Genomic DNA, 20,864 nt, shown 5'->3' with positions numbered 1-20,864 from the left:
AAAAAGGGTTTGTTTCCCTAAAAAACAGAAATAGCTAGACAATTATACATTCATTAAATGTATACCGTATACCATGTGAAAAATGCTATGCCAGATAAAAGAGGGCCCACATGGTACAACCTGGGTCACTTTAATTTTCCTTACAATAACTCTTTATGGATTGTTACAGGGGAAATTGGCCAAAAAAAAAAAAAAAAATGTGGTCAGATAAAATCCTGGCCCCCCTCAGGTGTTAAAAGTCTACTCTGGGATGCAAATAAATACAGACCGTTGCATTACATCTTTTGTCTCCAGTCACTCTCATCCTTGACCAACAGAATAAAGTATTCTCGCCCTTGCCCACAGCACTTCTCTCCTGAACTGTACAGTGTGCACAGATCCCACTGCAATACTTCTTTCCTCTGGATTCTCATTACTTACTCCTTCTCTGCCTTACCTGTTCCATGTCCTCACAAAAAGGAGTCTTGCTCTGTTGCCAGGCTGGAGCAAAGTGTCACAATCTTGGCTCACTGCAACCTCAGCCTCCCGGGTTCAAGCGATTCTTCCTCCCGGGTTCAAGCGATTCTTCCGCCTCAGCCTCCCGAGTAGCTGGGACTACAGACACGTGCTAAACGCCTGGCTAATTTTTGTATTTTTAGTAGAGATGGGGTTTCACCACGTTGGCCAGGATGGTCTCGATCTCTTGACCTCATGATCCACCTGCCTCGGCTTCCAAAGTGCTGGGATTACAGGCGTGAGCCACCGCGCCCGGCAAAAGAAAACATTTTCTAAATCTTCCTTTCTAACGGTCTTTCACAGTGCCCAGCACCTGACTGGTGATGATAAATGCTTACTGACATTGGAGACAGGTGCACAAATGGTCGCGCTTCAAGGTAAAATCCGGTCCCTGCTGTCACGGAAGCACAAGGGGCCATGGGCGCTCAGGGTGGGGAGAGATCACGTTTTTAACATGGCATGTGGGCTGGACCTTACAAATTTGGAGCCTCTGGCCAGGAATGGAGACAGGCACCCCAATCAAAGGCAATACTGAGTACGAGTGTAAGGGAGAACAGCATGAGCACAACTAGGGAAATGGCTGCACAGTCCACTCTGTGCCATGTTCTCTTCACACTTTAAGCCTGACTTCCCCAGTGTGGCTCCTAGTTTTTGAGCTTATCTCAATCATCCTCATGTGCCTAACTAGAAAATTTCCTTGTTCTTAGAAATGGCACTGGAGGGCTTCCTCATTGGTGTGTAATAGAAAAGGAAAAGGAAGCTGTAGTTACCCCTTGCCTGCTGCAGGTGAGTGTGATGTGCCTTTACTTATATCCAGGGACCAACTGTGCATCCACATTGCCTCTTCATGTCGAGGCCTCCCAAGTTAGGGCAGACACGCCATCATTTGGCTATGAGGAAAGCTAAGGAAAAGCCAGACTCTCACCTGCTTCTAGAAGGATCTTCCTTTTCCCCTTAGGGGGAATTCTCCCTCATCCCAGACACTGTAGAAATTACTTAATGTAATGTCCTGACATAAGCTTAAATTTTTCTCCCAACCATCCTCCACTTCACAAAAACTCTGCTACAAGAATTATTCTTGTCATATATTGCTTCTTTGTGAACTTTCAGATCTATGACTCTGAAATATCTCATACAAATGGCAGCATGGTGAATGAACAATGCAACAAACCTCTAAGAGGGAAAGATACATTTTTTCTACCTCTGTTCTCTGAAACTCATTCTGCAGGGAAGGACGGGCTAACAAGGCTCACGCACAACACTGGCAAGGGAAAAGCCAACTATAATAGGGAGACAATGTTGTGAATCTTAACCTGTAGTATCAAGATTCAAGAAGCACAGCTGTCCCTCAGTATCCACTGGGGATTGGTTCCTGGACACCCAGCAGACACCATCCATCTACAGATGCTAAAGTCCCGGATATGAAATAGTGTGGTATTTGTATACAACCTACACACATCTTCCTGTATATAAATCATCACTAGATTACTTATAATGCATTATTTTACTATGCAAATGCTATATAAATAGCTGTTATTCTGTATGCTTCAGGGAATAATGACAAGGGAGAAAATATGTACGTGTTCAGTACAGACACAACTATCCTTTTTTTTTGGTTTTGATCTGTGGTTGGTTAAATTCATGAATACAGAACCCACAGATATGGAGGGCTGACTGTGCTGTCCAGCAATGCTCCAGGAGTCAGCAGAGCTAGGGAGAAGTACAAAGCTCTACCACTTTTTGTCTGGCCATCTTGAGCAAAGTTATTTACTTCCACTGGGTCTCTGTTTCTGCATGTATAAAATGGTAAAAACTGCAACTTCTGTCTCCTAGGAGTGATAATAATAATAATGACAGGCCGGGCGCGGTGGCTCACGCCTGTCATCCCAGCACTTTGGGAGGCTGGGGGTGCGGATCACAAGGTCAGGAGATCGAGATCATCCTGGCCAACATGGTGAAACCCTGTCTCTACTAAAAATACAAAAAAATTAGCTGGGCATGGTGGTGCACGCCTGTAATCCCAGCTACTCAGGAGGTTGAGGCAGAAGAATTGCTAGAACCTAGGAGGCAGAGATTGCAGTGGGCAGAGATTGCACCACTGCACTATAGCCTGGGTGACAGTTCAGGACTCCGTCTCAAAATAATAATAATAATGACAATAGTAACACCATCTAGCTAGTTTTAGGCTTATAGAAAGGATCAAAGATACGTAAATGCCTTACCAACAACTAAAAATCAAGACAAACATACAGTGGTATTATTATTCTTCCAATAAGGAATGGTGAAACTCTAACAAGTTAATCATATTGCTTTGTACCTCCAAGAAGCAAACCATAGTTCAGTTCAATAGAACTAAATTTAAAACTCTCAGGAATAACACTCTAACCCCAACATTCTCCCTCCGGCTTCTTAATTCAAGCAATGGTGTCACTAAACATCTGAAAGCCAATCTGCTAGCAGAACTGAGAGACAAAAAAAATCTACAAAATTTGAAAAGCTATAGCACAGTCTAAGTGGAAAAGGGTAAGGAAAGAAAGGGACTATTGGGGAAAATGAGTTTATTTTCTGCCTGTAATTGATAGTGGGAATGCACACCTCTCCCTAATTCTGGGTACTCTGCCCTGAAAATTAAATACTATTATTTTGAAATGATATCCTAGATGTTTAAAAATGCTTAAAGGAGTGAAGTTCAGGAAATGGCTTAAAGAAATTACAACTTAACACATAGCATTTAGAGGAAGACAGCCATCAGGAAAGTGGTCTGAAGATCACTCTCAGCTTATACCAAAATGGTCCAAAGCTCTGCTGTGCTCCCTGGGCCAAACAGGAGGAAAGGCCTAGGGACTGCATATCCCACATGATTTAAATTTGAAGAAATTAGGGACTGCATATCCCACATGATTTAAATTTGAAGAAATCTTGGATCAGGAACATCAGGTGGGTCAGTTTACTCAAATGCTTTTGAGTCACACATTTTCTATTTGAATGAGGAAAACTCTCTCAATCCTCTTCTCTCATTTCAACCCTTTTACACTAGATTAGAGATTTCCAGATAGTAAAGATTAATTTGAAAAGCTTAGAAATTACAGTTGGAGGCTTGGCAAGGTGAGCCACGCCTGTAATCTCAGCACTTTGGGAGGCCGAGGCGGGCGGATCACAAGGTCAGGAGTTTGAGACCAGCCTGACCAATATGGTGAAATCCCATCTCTACTAAAAACACAAAAATTAGCCGGGCGTGGTGGCGGGCACCTGTAATCCTAGCTACTTGGAAGGCTGAGGCAGGAGAATGGCTTGAACCTGGGAGGCGGAGGTTGCAGTGAGCCAGGACTGCGCCATTGCACTCCAGCCTGGGCAACAAGAGCGAAAACAAGAAAAAAAAAAAAAAAAAAAAAAAAAATTACAGCTGGAAAATTCCGAGGCCCAACACAGAGGACTCCTTGAGCTTTACTTTTAAATAATAATGTTGTTTCCAATGGCTTGTGGTTTTGCTTCTATAATGTTTTGAGTTTGGTAAAAGATTATACCTGAGAAGTTGCATTGTGTGGAGGAAAAATAGAGGCTGCCTCCCAAATTAATTTTTTTCTAAAACTTCTAGCTCCAATAGTGAGTCATTATTAAACTTAAGGTTCCTGATGACTCTAATTTTTCTCATCTGCAAAATGGGCTTAATCCTTCCCCCCTCTCTCCTTCTCTCCCTGCCTCCTTTCCTTCCTATTGGGTACATGTGAAAGTTATATGAAAGAGCATAGGGAAACATCCTAGGCCCATATTTGACATAATAAATGATGGCTATACTCTTCACATCACTTTCTGATTTTTTCTTTTTTTTAAGACAGAGTCTTGCTCTGTTGCCTAGGTTGGAGTGCAGTAGCACGATCTCGGCTCACTGCAACCTCCGCCTCCTGGGTTCAAGCAATTCTCCTGTTTCAGCCTCCTGAGTATCTAGGATTATAGGCATGCACCACCACACCCAGCTAATTTTTGTATTTTTAGTATAGGCAGGGTTTCGCCATGTTGGCCATGCTGGTCTGGAACGCCTAACCTCAGCTGATCTGCCTGCCTTGGCCTCCCAAAATGCTGGGATTCCAGGCATGAGCCACCACACCCAGCCTGCTTTCTGATCTTTAAGTGTGATACTGACCAAGATATTCCCTCATTCTCCTAAGAATATACTTTGAGTTAGCTTTTCTTCAAGATGGAGATAGAGTTCAAAAGAACAATTATGAGAGAAAGAATTTTTTTTTTAAAATAGAACCTTCCAAACAGAATGAGTGTCTTGAAAATTTTATCTCATCTAAAGTTTGTCACAATTTTTCAAGAAAGGCCAAAGACTGATATGAAGAATACTGAATTACAGAAAAGAAATGCATGACCGCAATGCTGAGGGTCACCAGCCAACCTAAGAAAGCTTGAACATATGATTCCTTTATAAACCATGTTTACTCTAGGGTAGAAAACCACTACTCTTGGGGGACACAAATATTTTCTGTCTTTTCAACTTAGCAACTGAACATAGTTTTCCACCACACAGGCTCCAGTTTGGGAAGATCAAGTGAATTCCTCTCCAATATGACATGTTCAGGCCTAAAAAACAAAAAATCTTAAGAAGATTGTTCTTAACTGAACTACTATTAGGAAATGAGGAAGTTTTGAACTTTTTCTGTCTTTCTGTTTCAAAAACAGGACATCAATAGTGGCATCATTTGTTCCCTGCTCTGTCACTTCTGGCTACTGAGCTGCCTGATTAGGGTGGGAAAGGAAGGGAAGGCTAAACCCTGTTCACTTGGCTCCTTCATAAGCAAGGCTGCTAAGTGGGGTACATGGGGTCTGCCTGTGAATTCTGGTCACTTGCAGTTCTCACGACACCACCCCAGCCCCTACAAATATACTTTTGTCTGATCCCCTCAGATAGTTGAGATTTGCCCAAGTTAGGTTGGGTAATTCAGCATCTAAAATTTGTTGCTAACCAAAAAAAGCTCAGACTAAGGGAATCATTTTAGTACTGAAGATTATTAGAGGAAAATAAAACAAAAATTCTGATGCCAAAAATTTGAGTCATTTCCCTACATACAACTTGAAGGTACCTCCTCTTGGCTGGAAAAGAAATCCCTCGGGTGACTTATTTAGGATCAAAGTCTTTTTGAAACTAGAAAGCCCTACATTCTCTAAGGGAAAGATCACTGTCTGAAGTGAATTTCATTTACCCTGAAGTTTTGTGCCAACTTAAATACACTAAAACCCCAATGCTTATGAGAAGGCATTCACCTATTACTTGCTTAGAGGTACATGGAAAAGCTATTATGGGGATAATCAGCTCAACTATAAAATGGAGCAGTCATACATAATGACAAAAACAGATACAAGCCATCAATTGCCGTTTCGCCTTCAGAATCCATGCAGGGACTCACTCAGTGCATTCTTTTGTGCAAAGATAAAACTTTCACCTTGAATAAACATTGCTCTTAGTTTTGTTTGAGCTTCATAAATGTAGTGACTGCAAAGTAAACAACAAAAAAAGTGCTGTTTCTTAAAGGCAGATGGACCCCTCTCCCTTCAACAAGGTCACAGTATATATCAAGTCGGCTGATGGCAGGGGCTGGCTGAGAGTCTGTGTGCTGGGACAGGAAAGTCAGTTTCCACTGGATTACTGCTAGGCACCAAATCTGGTGTCCCGGGACAAAGGGCTAGTGAAAGGGTTGCTTCAGAGAGAAACAACTTCTCTGCACTGCTGTCCCAAATAGAAACCAAAGAAATAGAATAAAATTTTATTTAAAGTCCTAGCTAGATTTTCTACTGAACTATCTAAACAGTCTGAATTTCTTGTTTTCTCTGTCTCAACTTGTTAGTATTTATCTTCAGATGGTTTTTCTAAAAGTTATCAAAGATTAGTGTGAGAACTAGGTAGAGCTTTTTGTTTGGTTTACTTTTTATTTTTTCTGTTGTTTTTATTTGTTTAACATATAGAGACATGTCTAGAATAAATCTTGTAGTTAAGTGATACCTCAAAAGTCTAATTAAAAATGAGAATTGAGATGCCAGTACAGAAGAGCCACATCTCAGCTCTGCAGTAACCTGGCTAATCTTGGAAAGTCACCTGACCTCTCTGGGCCTCGGTTTCTTAATTTACATAACGGGACTAAAAATGCCTATCCAGCTACTGACCAGGTAATTCTGATGATAAAACGATATCACATGAGTAAAACCATGCTTGCAATCCCCAAGATTCTTATTGCCTATAAGGGAGATGGTGACAGCCACAAACAACCGAACACGAGAATGTCGGCGAGCACCAGCACTTCCTGAGGGCCTGCTTCGTGCCAACAATGCTATGATAGTGGCCACTGACCAGCTACACAGTGACGTCAAAGAAGAGGCTTCTGGTGGGAAGTCAGCAGTAATTAATGTTTCATATTCTCTGCAGTGCCTAGAAGAATGCCTTACAAACAAAAAGGAAAAACATCCTGTAGCAAAACAAAATGAAATAAGACCTTCAGAATTAGCTGGACTTGGATTCAAATCCATCTCTAGCTGTGTGACCTTGAAGACTTAACTTCTCTCTCTCTTTTTTTTTTTTTTTGACCCGGGTTTCCCCCTTGTTCCCCCGGCTGGAATGCAATGGCGCAATCTTGGCTCACCACAACCTCCGCCTCCCGGGTTCAAGCGATTCTCCTGCCTCAGCTTCCCGAGTAGCTGGGAATACAGGCATGCGTCATCACGCCTGGATAATTTTTGTATTTTTTAGTAGAGACGGGGTTTCTCCATGTTGGTCAGGATGGTCTCAAACTCCCAACCTCAGGTGATCCGCCTGCCTCAGCCTCCCAAAGGGCTGAGATTACAGGGGTGAGTCACTGCGCCTGGCCCAAGACTTAAGACAATGTATATAAAGAGTCTCTCATCAAGCCTAACAAACAGAAGGTGCTCAATAAATGTTTGTGAATTAGTATGTATTCCACAATGAAGTACAATGTTTCGACCCTGTTCCTACACCTTTTCCTACTAATGCTGTTTATGCCAAGAAATCATCTAAAAAATTAGATCTTTATCAAATTCATAAAAAACAAAACTGATTTAAGACAGTGAAACAATGGCTTAAACAACATAAAATAAAACACATTAACTAATAACTGACAGAAAATTCACGTCTTCTTGACACAAATTTGATCTGCAGAATTTGAGCTGGGAAATTTAGGTCTGATAGAAATAAACACCACAAAGCAAAAGAGAAAAAAAGAAAACTACCATACAACTACAAAAGTTATCAGTAAAATTAACATGTAGCAAACAATGAACAATGAATTCTAATTTCCATGAACAGAAAATGACCATTATGAAAATAATTTCAGTTAATAACATGACAAATTATGAAAATATCTGTAGTGCTAAGCACAGAATCAAAACAAATGTGAGACCACAAAGGTACCCAGAATCAAAAGCATCCTATATTGACTTGATAAAGATATAATGCAGGAGATGAGGCAGGGTGCAGTGGCTCATATGTGTAATCTCAGCACTTCTGCAGACAAAGGAGGACAGATTACCTGAGGTCAGGAGTTCAAGACCAGACTGGCCAACACGGTGAAACCCAATCTCTACTAAAAATACAAATTAGTCGGGCATGGTGGTACATGCTTGCAATCTCAGCTACTCTGGAGGCTGAAGTGGGAGGATCGCTTGAACCCAGGAGGCAGATTACAGTGAGCCGAGACTGCACCACTGTGCTCCAGCCTGGCCGACAGAGTGAGACTCCATCTCAAAAAAAGGGGATGGAAAGTAGAACAGAATGAGCAGAGGGTCCATTAGTGATGACCAAAAGTTTCCCTCCTTTGCTGGAAGAAATTAAGTATGCTGTTGGCTTTCTTCCCTTAGGAAGACCAGATGACAGCTGTGCAGAGCAAACACAGTTTCTACAGGGGCAGAAAAGACAGTGGAATCATTTGCTCTATTGTTAACATCTGAGATTTTATTAGTTTAAAAAGTACTTTTATTTGTTTTAGGATAGCTATGTCTGTGAAAATATCACACAAGAATGAACATACAAATGAAGCCAGAGTCTATTAGAGTGGAAATTTAATCAACAGAGGGCCTTCCCAGTTCTCTGCCTTTGAAAGATGTTAGAGGGTCTTGCAGATATTTACATGACTTAGAACTAGAAAAAAGTACACTTTTTGCCACTCATGCTTCAGAAAGAAACCTTCTCCTCTGACATGGGTTTGGAATATGAAATGCTGTCATTTTCTTAAATAAATCACATTCATAGAAGTACTTCCGGAAACGGTTGCCTTGCCATGGCCTCAGGAATGGGATCAGATCCTTGAAGTTCCACTAAGGGTTAGAGTCATCTTGCCAAGACCCAGGCAGGGGAGTCATGGGTTAGATGCTCACAATTCCACGGCTAAGCCGTCAATCTTAGATTTGAATCCATATGCTGATTTCTAGGGTTGGGAGATGAGAAGGAAAGGCAAAGAGAAATCACTGAGATAAAAGGGCATAGGTTATTTCCTACTTATATTTCCTTGAGGCCAATAGTAAATAAATTAAACAACAAAGATGAAATGAGATGTTCCTTTTGCAGGAATGCTCTGGGGAGAAAAGAAAGAAATGAGAAATTCCACAAGTGGATACACTATAGACTTGAAATTTAAAATTTGTGCATCTATCCACAGATGACTAAAACCTACAGGTCTATTATCTTCTTATGTGATTGAATCAATTCCCTTTTAACTCCTCACGGGGTTTTCACATACTTCATCTCTTTTGCTCCTCAGGCCAGTGTGACAGGGGAGTTATCATCATCTTTTCATAAATGTTAAAAACAAATCTTGCAAAACTAACAGAGGAAAAGATTATTTAAAGGTAGAAATGCAATTGGCCGGGTGCTGTGGCTCATGCCTGTAATCCTAGCACTTTGGGAGGCAGATCATGAGGTCAGGAGATAGAGACCATCCTGGCCAACATGGTGAAACCTCGTCTCTACAAAAATACAAAAATTAGCTGGGCATGGTGGCGTATGCCTGTAATTCCATCTACTCAGGAGGCTGAGGTAGGAGAATCGCTTGACCCCAGGAGTAGGAGGTTGCGGCAAGCTGAGATCGCGCCACTGCACTGCAGCCTGGTGACAGGCTGACTCCGTCTAAAACACACACATACACACACACACACACACGCACGCACACACACATGCTACACGCATATGCACATGCACATACAATGCGATTAAAGTGCTACTATCCTACCAGCCTCAAGCTCCCTCAATGTACAAGCCTATGTCTATAATAATGGCTTACGATCTTTGGAGGCATGACTCTTTCCCGGAGGCTACAAAAGAAACGTTGGACCCTCACCCCAGAAAAACACACATTTGTACAATATTTACAATTAATTTAAGAGATTTACGAACTTCTTCACTACACTCAAAGCCCGCTGAACCAGGCTAAAGCCCTCTGGTCTTTGCAATGAAGTGCAGTGCATTGGCGGGGGCTCAGTGAGGTGCAGTTCTGTCCCCTCTGACCCTTTTTTAATCACTGGAACTCAGGCACTCTTTAAAGGAATAATTGCCACAGGCCAAGAGCTGATTGTTGTGGTCATTTGTACTTCTCGAACTCCTCTGGTATACACAGAGAAACAAACAAAACATTCCCCTAAAACAACTTTAAAGGTTGATTCCAACCCACAAAACTAAAAGAAAACGCTTATCTTTAGTCCAACCACATATGTGCAGAATCAGAGATTACCTGAACGGGTATTCAATGGATTGACCCATTTAAATCTACCATTTCCTATGAGACGTGGTAATTTTATGTTTATCTGCTTTCACATCTTACAGATACAACTAGTTTTTATATCTCTATAAATACACCTAAGATTGCCGGTGTCAAACTACAGTCATGTGCCAAATACCATTTTGGTCAACCATGGGCTGCATATCTGATGATCCATCCATAAGATTATAATAGCATACTTCTACTGTAGACCTTTTATAGGTTTAGGTATGTTTAACATACTGTACACATTTGTAGCCTAGGAGCAATAGGCTATCCAGACAGCCTAGGTGTGGAATAGGCTGTATTCCATCTAGGTTTGTGTAAGTACACTCTATGATGTTCACGCAACAATGAAATCACCTAGTGAAATGATTCTCAAAATGTATCCCTGATGTTAAGCAATGTGATATAGTACGGTGTTTGTTCCTCAAATCTCATGTTAAATTATAATCCCCAATGTTGGAGCCAGGACCTGGTGGGAGGTATCTGGATTATAAGAGCAGATTTCCTATCAATGGATTAGTACCATCCCCTTGGTGTTCATGAAGGTCAGAGTTCTTGTGAGATCTGGCTGTTTCCCCTTCTCTCTCTTGCTCCCACTCCCGCCACGTGAGACACCAGCTCCTGCTTCACCTTCCGCCATGACTGGAAGCTTCCTGAGACCTCACCAGAAGCAGATGCTGGTGTCATGCTTCCTTTACAGCCTGTAGAACCGTGAGTCAATTAAACCTCTTTTCTTATAAATTACCCAGTCTCAGGTATTTCTTTACAGCAATGCAAGAATGGACTAATAGACAATGTATGCCTGTAAATTACACAGCCATCCCCTCAGGTGCAGCTTGTGGCTCCAATACTAGTACCTTATTAAAGGAAAGGCAAATATATAAAGAAACCCAACCATATGGAAAGGGAGGTTCCCATTCAAGAAGACTCATTCCCTGGAAAGCAATATCCTTATATAAATCCTTCAACATATAAAGCATGATATCCAATAAAATGTATTGCCACTGCCCCCAGGCCTTCATATAGATCCACGGTAAGGATGAGGGTAGGGGGAACACTGCCCTTTCTTTCTGCCTAAGTTATAATCTCATGCTGACCCTCAAGCTTCAAAAACCATTTTTCAGGGGAAACAGAAAAACCAGGAAACAAATGAGACTTCCACAAACAAGGAGAAAAAAGAAAGGGCCAATCCTTTCACTAGGATGTTGCCAGGAGAAACTCCTAAGAGGTCTCTCCTGTTGAGATGTCACAGGGACGTCAACAGCTTCTTCATTCTTAACACAGTGAACCATGGAGGTTCCTACTGGCCCCAATGGGGTTTGACTCTCCTATTCTCAGTGCCCCAGAGTCCTCCTTCTCTGTAGCTCATAATAGATTGGTTTTCATTTCAAGAGCGCTAATGGCTTCCTGGTGGCTCAAGTCTTGATGCAAATATTACAGGCAAATTAATGACCTATGTATCTTCTTCACTCTGTATTTTTCAAAATTTTTGTAACGTCTCATCTTGTTTTGTTCTCACAATAAACCTGTAAAGTAGGTGCATTTCTGTTCCACAGTGATGAAGTCCTATCGTTAAACCATAAGCATCCTCATTTCTTAAATTATGGTAAAGTCCAGGGTACAAAAACAAAGAAAGAAATTATAAAACCAGGAAGACCTTCTTATGTCACTTAGAATTCAATAAAGTCAACAAAATTTAATAAAATGCTTAAGCAAGAAGAGTGAGGAATCTGTGCTACCACCATGAGGGTTTATGACGCGTGAGGGGTAAGGGGCCACTGAGTCGAGAAAGGACTCAAGGCAGAAGAGTATATGCTAGATCAGACTTTGAACCTGAGTCTCACTGCTTTCAAACCATGAGTTGGAAAGTTTCTCTAAAAGACTGTTGCTGGCCGGGCATGGTGGCTCACGCCTGTAATACCAGCACTTTGAGAAGCCAAGGCCAGTGGATCACTTGAGGTCAGGAGTTCGAGACCAGCCTGGCAAAATGGTGAAAACCCTGTCTCTACTAAAAAATACAAAAAGTAACTGGGTGTGGTGGTGGGCACCTGTTATTCCAGCAACTTGGGAGGCTGAGGCAGGAGAATTGCTTGAATCCAGGAGGCAGAGGTTGCAGTGGGCCGAGATCAAGCCATTGCACTCCAGCCTGGGTGAAAGACCGAGACTCTGTCTCCGAAAAAAAAAAAAGGAAAAGAAAAAGAAAGAACAAACAAACAAACTGCTGCTTATTTTGAACGATAAGGAAAAAGGTCCACTTTGGTCTGGTTTGATAATCCTACAGAATTGATCTGACCAATCTATCATCCCTAGAAAATCGTTTGGGAAAAAAAGGATAAATTCTCAGCTCTCACCCATTATTAACAAGAATACCATACCACATAGAAATGCTGTTCAACTCTACTCACTTACCTGCTCTTCAAGGCAAATGTCTATGCAGTGCCACAAAGACGTCTTTGGTAAAGCTACCTTCACATTTTATCAGCCCGTGGCACAAGTACACCTACGATCTCACTAAAATAAATGCTGTCTCTACAGTAAATAGGCAGATAGCACAGGTGTTTTCTCAAAATGAGCTCATCCATGAAAAAGTCAGTCTCTGTGAGAAACGTGTGTTGAGATGAAAGAAAGAACAAAACAGCAGAGCTCTTTGGAGGCCTGCATGTCAGATAGCAACCACCCTTCAACTCCCTTCACCTTCTCCATCTTCACACATAATCCGCTCCTGTCAGAAAATACAGAGTGAACTAAGAAATGTCCACGAATTAAGATGCCAGTGAACAAACAAGTCAACTAGCTGCAAGATACTGGAGGATGACATCACTGTCTGTCTGCTGCAAGATACTGGAGGATGACATCACTGTCTGTCTGCTGCAAGATACTGGAGGATGACATCACTGTCTGTCTGCTGCTAGATTCAGACGGCTAAAAAGGTTGTGTCATTATAGAAGGCTGTACTTCAGTTTGGACTTTCCCTGTACACTGTGGGTAATAACTGGAAGATTTTGGGCAAGAGAATGGCGTGAGTTCATTCTGGTGGCACAGTGAAAGAGGTAGGGGGTCACCGTGAAAGGTCCAGGGTGTCAGGGGCTATTGCAGTGACCCAGGTAAGAGATATGCAATGCCTGGACTAAGGCAGTGGCAATGGAGAGGAAGGAAGAGATATTTTAGAGGTGGACTCAGTGCACCTGGTGGCAGGTGATCGGAGGTGAGGAAAAGGCAAGGCGTCTGGGCAGTGAAGCAAAGACCATGAATATAACTTCTCGCAGCCTATTAACTATGTAAGAAATGGTAGTACTGTGGAGGACTCATGAGGTTAATTATAATGGAATTTCACCTCTATTTCCTTACCTTGGCTGCAGAGTTTGATACTCCGTGTGTAACATTTCTGATGAGGCCCCCAACATTTCCATACTTTATCAGTCCCGTAACCCCTTCGGAAACATCATTCAAAAGCCCCATAGGATTGCCAAGAAAATCCACTGATCCCAGGATTCGAGCTGCCTGGCTGAGGAGTTCCTGGCAAATGCAATAGGAAGAGAAAAGTCCAATCAACATTTACTTATATTTGCAGATACCAGTGTCCCAAGTGAAAAGGTAAGAAGTCTGTTTTGTCCTCCATTCCCATTACTACCAGGAATTAGCTTTTAATCGTCATCAACTGCAAAATCATCTCTGTCCTTTCATGAGCACCACCCAAGCTTCTCCCAATGTACATATCCCTGAGAGTGATTTCAATACTCTCAGAAATACCCTTCAAAGCCAGTTAGAAGAATAAAAACAGCTATGAAACAGGAGGCATTCTTATGAGTATTTGCTACTATATAAATCACACTCTTCTTTTAATTATGCCTACAAATAGAGAAGTAATCACCAGCAGACAGAATTATAAAAGAAAAGTGAGGAAGAGAGGTAGATCTGCAGCTCCTCTCATAAGCTGTGGTGTGGGTGGGGGGCCTGAAGAAGGCAAGGACAGACTTATCAAGCAAACCTCCACTGTTTCTGTCTTTCTTTGAAGCAGGGTCTCAGTCACACAGGCTGGAGTGAGGCAGCACCATCATGGCTCACTGCAGCCTTGACCTCCTGGGCTCAAGTGGTCTTCCTAACTCAGCCTCCCAAGTAGCTGGGACTACAGGTGAGTGCCTCTCCAACCGGCTAATCTTTTTTTCTATATTTTGTAGAGACGGGGGTCTCAATATGTTGCCTGGGCTGGTCTTAAACTCCTGAGCTCAAGTCATCCTCCTGCCTTGGCCTCCCACAAATTACTGGTATTACAGGTGTGAGCCACCATGCCCAGCCCCCTCCACTCTTTCTACACTTCCATTTGACTGATCCAGGTTCCGGTGATATCTGCTGTATCACTTTTCTTAGTTAAGTAGAAATATCACCAATTAGGAAAGTCAAAAAAGGAAAGGAGGAATGGAGAAAAGGAAGTGAGAACAGAATATATTTTAACTTTGAAAGCTACTAAATTTGATATTATCTTGATCTGTCTCTTCATTGAAGAATATGCCTTGGCTTTACTTTTTGATCTGTGCAGTCTGCATAATAAATATGAAATGGAAAATGCCCAATTCGATTAAAAAAATTTCAAGTTCAACCCAAGGGCAGGATCCCATAGACTCTAAGAACATGGCTGTAGTTGCTGAAAGAAGGCCCATGCCTGGTAAATAAAAACATTATTTTGTTATTATTAAAGCATCAATTCAACCATTAAGAGTCGTGGCTACTCCAGCAGAAACCCCTCAGACTAGCTCTGAAGGATGAAACTAACAGCTCATAGGTCAAATGTACTGTCTCAGGATTTCACGGGCTTCTTGGGATATGACCCGACCTGTAACACAACCCAGTTGAAATGTTTATCTGGGTTCTCCAAAGTAATGTCTTAGTAACCGAAATTCCCAAACAACTAAAACAAACATTGTGCTTATGCTCCAGCCAATAAGAACTTCTCCAAGCCTCACCTCCTGGAAATGTTTGAGGATATCATTGATGATGAACTCCTTGGTCTCATAGGGATGTACCCGAGTGAATGGATCTAGATTAATCACAGCGTCTTCAAACCGTATCAAAGGAAATCCCAAGGTACTTTTTAGGGCCTAATTAAGGAAGAAAGGAAATGACATACTTAAGTCATATGATGGCCTTCTGGGATACTATAATTCTAGATTCCATTAAAGCTACAATTAATGTTAACTTTCCAACGAGGGTCAGGTTTTGATGTTTATAAATAAGGATTTTCCCTGTAACTATAAAATACTAGGGAAAAATACATATATAGGCAGACATATATCACCCAAGTCACATACATCACGCAGAGATAAACACTATTAGTTTGTGTCATAATTCCTTTCGGTCTGTTTTGTATCCGTTTGATATGTTTTACTTTTTGACTGATGTATACCACACATACAGAAAAGTATACTAATCAAATGTATAGTTCAAAACCCAAATGATTATTCCCAAAGTGAACAGAATAATGTAACAACCACAAGATCAGAAAGCAGACTGTTATCCCCATCTTGGAAGCAGCCTGCTCACCATGAGCACACTCCCACTCCCTCCTCCTGCCTTCTTTCCCATAGACAACCACAGTGATGGTATCTATCACCACAGGTGAGCTCTCCTGCTTTAAACTGCACATAAATGAAATCATCAGTATGCACTCTGTTGTAGGAGGCTTCTCATAGACAACATTACATATGTGAGTTTCCTAGATTGTTGCATACAGCTGTAGTTTGTTAACTTCCACTGCCATATAATACTCCATTGCGCTAATAAAACAATGTATTTAACCACCACTATTGATGAAAAGTTGGATTGTTTCAGACTTTTTGCTATTATGAATAATGCTGCTATAAACAACATTAGACTCCATAACAGTGTCTGGCTCTGTTGCCACCTCACCCTCCTTAGTAGCTGGGTCTACAGGTGCAAACCCCCATGCCCTGCTAATATTTGCATTTTTGTAGAGAAGGTTTTTCACCGTATTGCCCAGGCTGGTCTCGAACACCTGGGATCAAGCAATCCGCCTACCTTGGCATCCCAAAGTGCTGTGATTACAGGTGTAAGCCACGGCTCCCTGCCCAGATATGTCTTTTGGGGCACATTTATGCATTTTTCTTGGACATATACCTGGGAGTGGAATTGGGTCATAAAGAATGTACATATACAGTCTTAATATATTCTGCCAAACAGTTTTCCAAAGTGGTCAAACCAGTTTATGCACCATTCAGCAGTCTACAAAATCCCTTGTTATTCTATTCCCTCATCAGCACTTGGTATAGATCGCTTTTTTAAAAAACAGATAGTCTGGCCAGGAGTGGTGGCTCATGCCTGTAATCCCAGCACTCTGGGAGGCTGAGGTGGGAGGATCACTTGAGGCCAGCAGTTTAGGACCACACAGGGTGACGAGGTAAGACCTTGTCTCTACAAAAAGTTTAAAAATTAACTGGGCATGCTGGCGTGCACGTCTAGTCTCAGATACTCAGGAGGCTGGGAAAGGAGGATCACTTGGACTTTGAAGGTCAAGGCCACAATAAGCTGAGATTGTGCCACTGTACTTGGCCTGTGTAAGACCCTGTCTCAAACTAAAAAAAAAAAAAAAAAAAAAAGTCTCAAAAACAGTCTCTGTTGCCTAGGCTATAGGGCAGTGGCAGGATCTTGGCTCAGGGTAGCCTGGACCTCCTGGGCTCAAGTGATCCTCCTGCCTCAGCCTCCCCCTACAGGCGCATACCACCACGCCCAGCTAATTTTTCTTTTTTTTTGTAGAGACAGGGTCTCGCCCTGTTGCTCAACACTGGGCCTCGAGTGATCCACTCATCTCAGCCTCCCAAAGTGCTGGGATTACCATGGCTGACCCTTAAAACAAACAAAGGACAACAAAAAAACCCCAGATTTTTAATGTGCATATGCCATTTGGATACCTTTTTGTAAAGTGCTTATTGAAGTCTTTTGCTCACTTTTATAGTGAGCTCCTGTTTTTTATTTCTTCCTGCTTTCTAAGAGTTCTTACATATTCTGTATACCAAGTACTCTGTTGAACAGATGTGTTGCAAATATCTTCTTCCATTCTGTTTCTTGTCTTATTATTCTTTAAATGATATCTTTTAATGATCAGACAGTCTTAATTTTAAGGAAGTCCACATTGTCAATCTTTTCCTTTATGGTAAGAGCGTTCTGTGTCCTGGTTAAGAAATTATTAACTACATCAAGGTCATAAATATATTCCCAAGTTTACTTATGGAGGTTTTATTGTTTTACTCTTCACACTTAAATCTACACTCCACCTAGAATTTATTTTTATGTGTGGTGTGAGGGAGTGACCAAGATTCATTTTTTTCCTGATAAATATTGAACTAAGTAATATTTATTGAAAAGAGCATCCTTGGCTGGGCGCGCCTGTAATCCAAGCACTTTGAAGGCCAAGGCGGGCAGATCACCTGAGGTTGGGAGTTCAAGACCAGCCTGACCAACATGGTGAAACCCCGTCTTAATAAATAAATAAATAAATAAATAAATAAATAAATAAGAAAAGAACATCCTTTCCACTACTACAGTATGGTATAAACATTGCCATAAGTCATGTGATGATATTACACATCCATTTCTGGATTCTCTCTTCTGTTTCACTCTGCTCTGCTTTCTACCAATGCCACACTGTCTTAATTACCGTAGTCTTGTAATAATTTCTGAAGTCGAATAGTGTAAGCTGTCCCCAACTCTGTACTTTTTCTCCAGGATTACCTTAACTGCTCTTTGTACTTTTCAACTGCAGAGAAATTTTAGAATCAGCTTGTCAGTTTGCCACCAAAAAAACTGCTGGAATTTTCATCAGGACTGTACTGAATCTACAGATCAATTTGAGGAGCAACGACAACTTTACTGAATCTTCCAACATACTGAAATGGTACGTTCCTTCATCTATGAGGGTCTTTTTCACAATAATGTTTAACTGTTTTCGTGTAGAGGTCTTACACACCTTTTGTTGGATTTATTCCTAGATACCTGAGTAAAATGGCCACACATTCTTTGCATCTTCCGTAAAGCAGTGAAGTCTATGTCCCCTCCACTTGAATCTTCACTAGCCTTGTGATTTGCTTCAGCCAACAGGAGGTGGGAGATATAATAACGTGTGACCTTTGAGCCTAGGCCTCAAGAGAGCTTGGAGCTTCTGTGCTGCTTGTTTTGATGCTTCCAGCATGTGAAGAAGCTGGGACTAGCTTCCTTGAAGATGGGAGACCCTGTGGAAAGGGGTTCTGCTGACAGCCAGCACCAACCCACTGGACATGGGACTTGAGGTCATCTCATGCCATTCAGTCTTGGTTAACTGCCAGGTGATTATAGCCATATAAATAACCACCGGTGGGACCAGCAGAAGAACCACCCAGCTAGATCTAGCCCAAATTACTGACCCACAGAATTGTAAACAAATAAAATGGTGGTTGTTTTACACCACTACATTTTGGAGTCATTTGTTACACAGTAATAGATAATAACACAGTATTTAATGTTTTCTTTCTCTCCCTCCCTCCTCTTCCCTCTCATCTCTCTCCCCTTTCCCTCCTCTCTTTCTTCTCCCTCCCCTCTTCCTTCTTCCCTTCCCTCCTTTGCCCCTTCTTCCCCCTTTTCCTCCTCCTTCCCCCCTCCCCCCCTCCCTTCCTCCCTTCCTTCCTTCTGTTTTTGTAGAGACAGGGTCTCCCTATGTTGCCCAGGCTGGTCCTGAACTCTTGGGGCTCAAGTGATCCTCCCACCAAGGCCTCCCAAAGTGCTAGGATTACAGGTGTGAGTTACCACACCCAGCCCTGTTTTCTTAATATCCTCCAATTTGTTCTTTTTTCTGTAATTATTGCTGACATATAGAAATACAACTGTTTTCTACATTGTTTCTAGTGACCTTACTAAATTTACTTATTCTAATAACTTATCTGTAAATACTTTTAGATTTTCTAGTAAATGATAATGTTTCTACAAATAACAAAGTTATTACTTTCCTTTCCAGCTCCTATACCTTTTATTTCTTTGTCAAAAAGATCATCCTTGACTTATTTCACTGGCTGAACTCTTGTATAATTGTGAAAGAAGTGGTGATAATGGGTATCTTTCCTTTATCTCAAGAAAAAGCTTTTACTATATCACCAATTAGTATGATGTTTGTTGTAGCTTTTTAATAGATACATGTAAACAGATTAAAGCAGTTATCTTCTATTTTTAGCTTGCTGAATTAATTTTTATTGTAGATGGATGTTGAAGTTTGTCAAATGGGCTTTACGTATTTTTAAATAATCATATTCTATTTTTCTTTCATTTTGTTGATGTGGCGAATTATAAAATTTATTTGCAAATGTTAAACTAAACCTGTACTCCAGGAATAAACTCAATTTGGTTATATTATCTTTCTTACATATTTCTGTTTTTTTTTTTTTTGAGACGGAGTTTCACTCTTGTTACCCAGGCTGGAGTGCAATGGCGCGATCTCGGCTCACTGCAACCTCCGCCTCCTGGGTTCAGGCAATTCTCCTGCCTCAGCCTCCTGAGTAGCTGGGATTACAGGCACGCGCCGCCATGCCCAGCTAATTTTTCGTAGTTTTAGTAGAGACGGGGTTTCACCATGTTGACCAGGATGGTCTTGATCTCTTGACCTCGTGATCCACCCGCCTCGGCCTCCCAAAGTGCTGGGATTACAGGCGTGAGCCACCGCGCCCGGCCTTATATTTCTGTTTTTGATTTATTAATATTTTGTTCAGATTTCTTTCATCTGTATTCATGAAAAAGTGATCTATAATTTTCCTTTATTATTTGATAATTTTTAAAAAAATTATAGTTTCCTGGGAAACTACTTAAATATATTCATAGTTATTTTAAATTTTATATCTAAAAATACCAACAACCAATTTATCTATGGTTCTGTTTTTAGTGTTTGTTTTTTCTCTTGGTCCCATCTCTAAGCAGGCCTGGTAATTTGTGACTGAATGCAACATTTTGTATGAAAACCTACAAAGACTATGGATGAGTTTTTAGCTTCTGGCAGGCAGTTAGAGTAAGAAGCATAATGCCTAAATCGACCAGGGTTTGAGTTTTCTCAAGGCTGCGTTTTAGTCTTTACCTAAGTTCTGGTGTATTTCAGTCCTTATAAGTCCTGGTATAGTCCTACAGCAGTCTCAGTGAAAACCAATGCCATTCGTCTAGTCTTAATAATCTCCCTAATACCATATGACTACTGAAAAGACTGTTTAAGTTCTTCTGCCTCTTAGCTGCCTCTTTTTGCTTGGTTTCTCTCAGTCTATGTCACTTAGAAATCAGCAAATATCTCAAGAAAGAAAGTAGCTCGGACTATTGGGGTCTGTTTTCTGCCTGTCCCTTCTCTGTAAGATATTAGCCCTTCAAGTACCAGCTCTTTTAGTAGCAATGAAGTCTAAGTTTTGCTTTGCTGGCCCCATGAGACTGCCAAAAGCTTTACTTGCATTCTCTGCCTGTTGGCAGCTGCTTTTTGTGCTTGGCTTCTTCACCTTTCTCCCCATACTGCTTACAAATCAGAAAAAGTCTCAAGAATAAAAGCAAAATAAATGTTGGGCTCACCTTACTGAGTTTCTCTCCTCTCATAAATCT

At 41.3% G+C, this 20,864-nt stretch overlaps 1 protein-coding gene across 1 annotated transcript in view; it reads right to left on the bottom strand.

Annotated features, from left to right (window-relative positions):
- VPS13D (vacuolar protein sorting 13 homolog D) overlaps nucleotides 1–20,864 on the bottom strand; it is a 301,395-nt gene that overhangs the window by 89,329 nt on the left and 191,202 nt on the right. The window contains exons 63-64 of the mRNA XM_017504510.2: nucleotides 15,221–15,355; nucleotides 13,608–13,775 (exon numbers count right to left, since the gene is read on the bottom strand). Coding sequence (XP_017359999.2) covers nucleotides 13,608–13,775; nucleotides 15,221–15,355 — 303 coding nt within the window. The remainder of the gene's footprint in view (nucleotides 1–13,607; nucleotides 13,776–15,220; nucleotides 15,356–20,864) is intronic.

The sequence above is a fragment of the Cebus imitator genome, unplaced genomic scaffold (assembly GCF_001604975.1).
Source record: "Cebus imitator isolate Cc_AM_T3 unplaced genomic scaffold, Cebus_imitator-1.0 Scaffold15, whole genome shotgun sequence".
Lineage (NCBI taxonomy): Eukaryota > Metazoa > Chordata > Mammalia > Primates > Cebidae > Cebus > Cebus imitator.
Note: the sequence above shows the minus strand (reverse complement) of the source record. Positions and strands in the feature narration are given on the sequence as shown.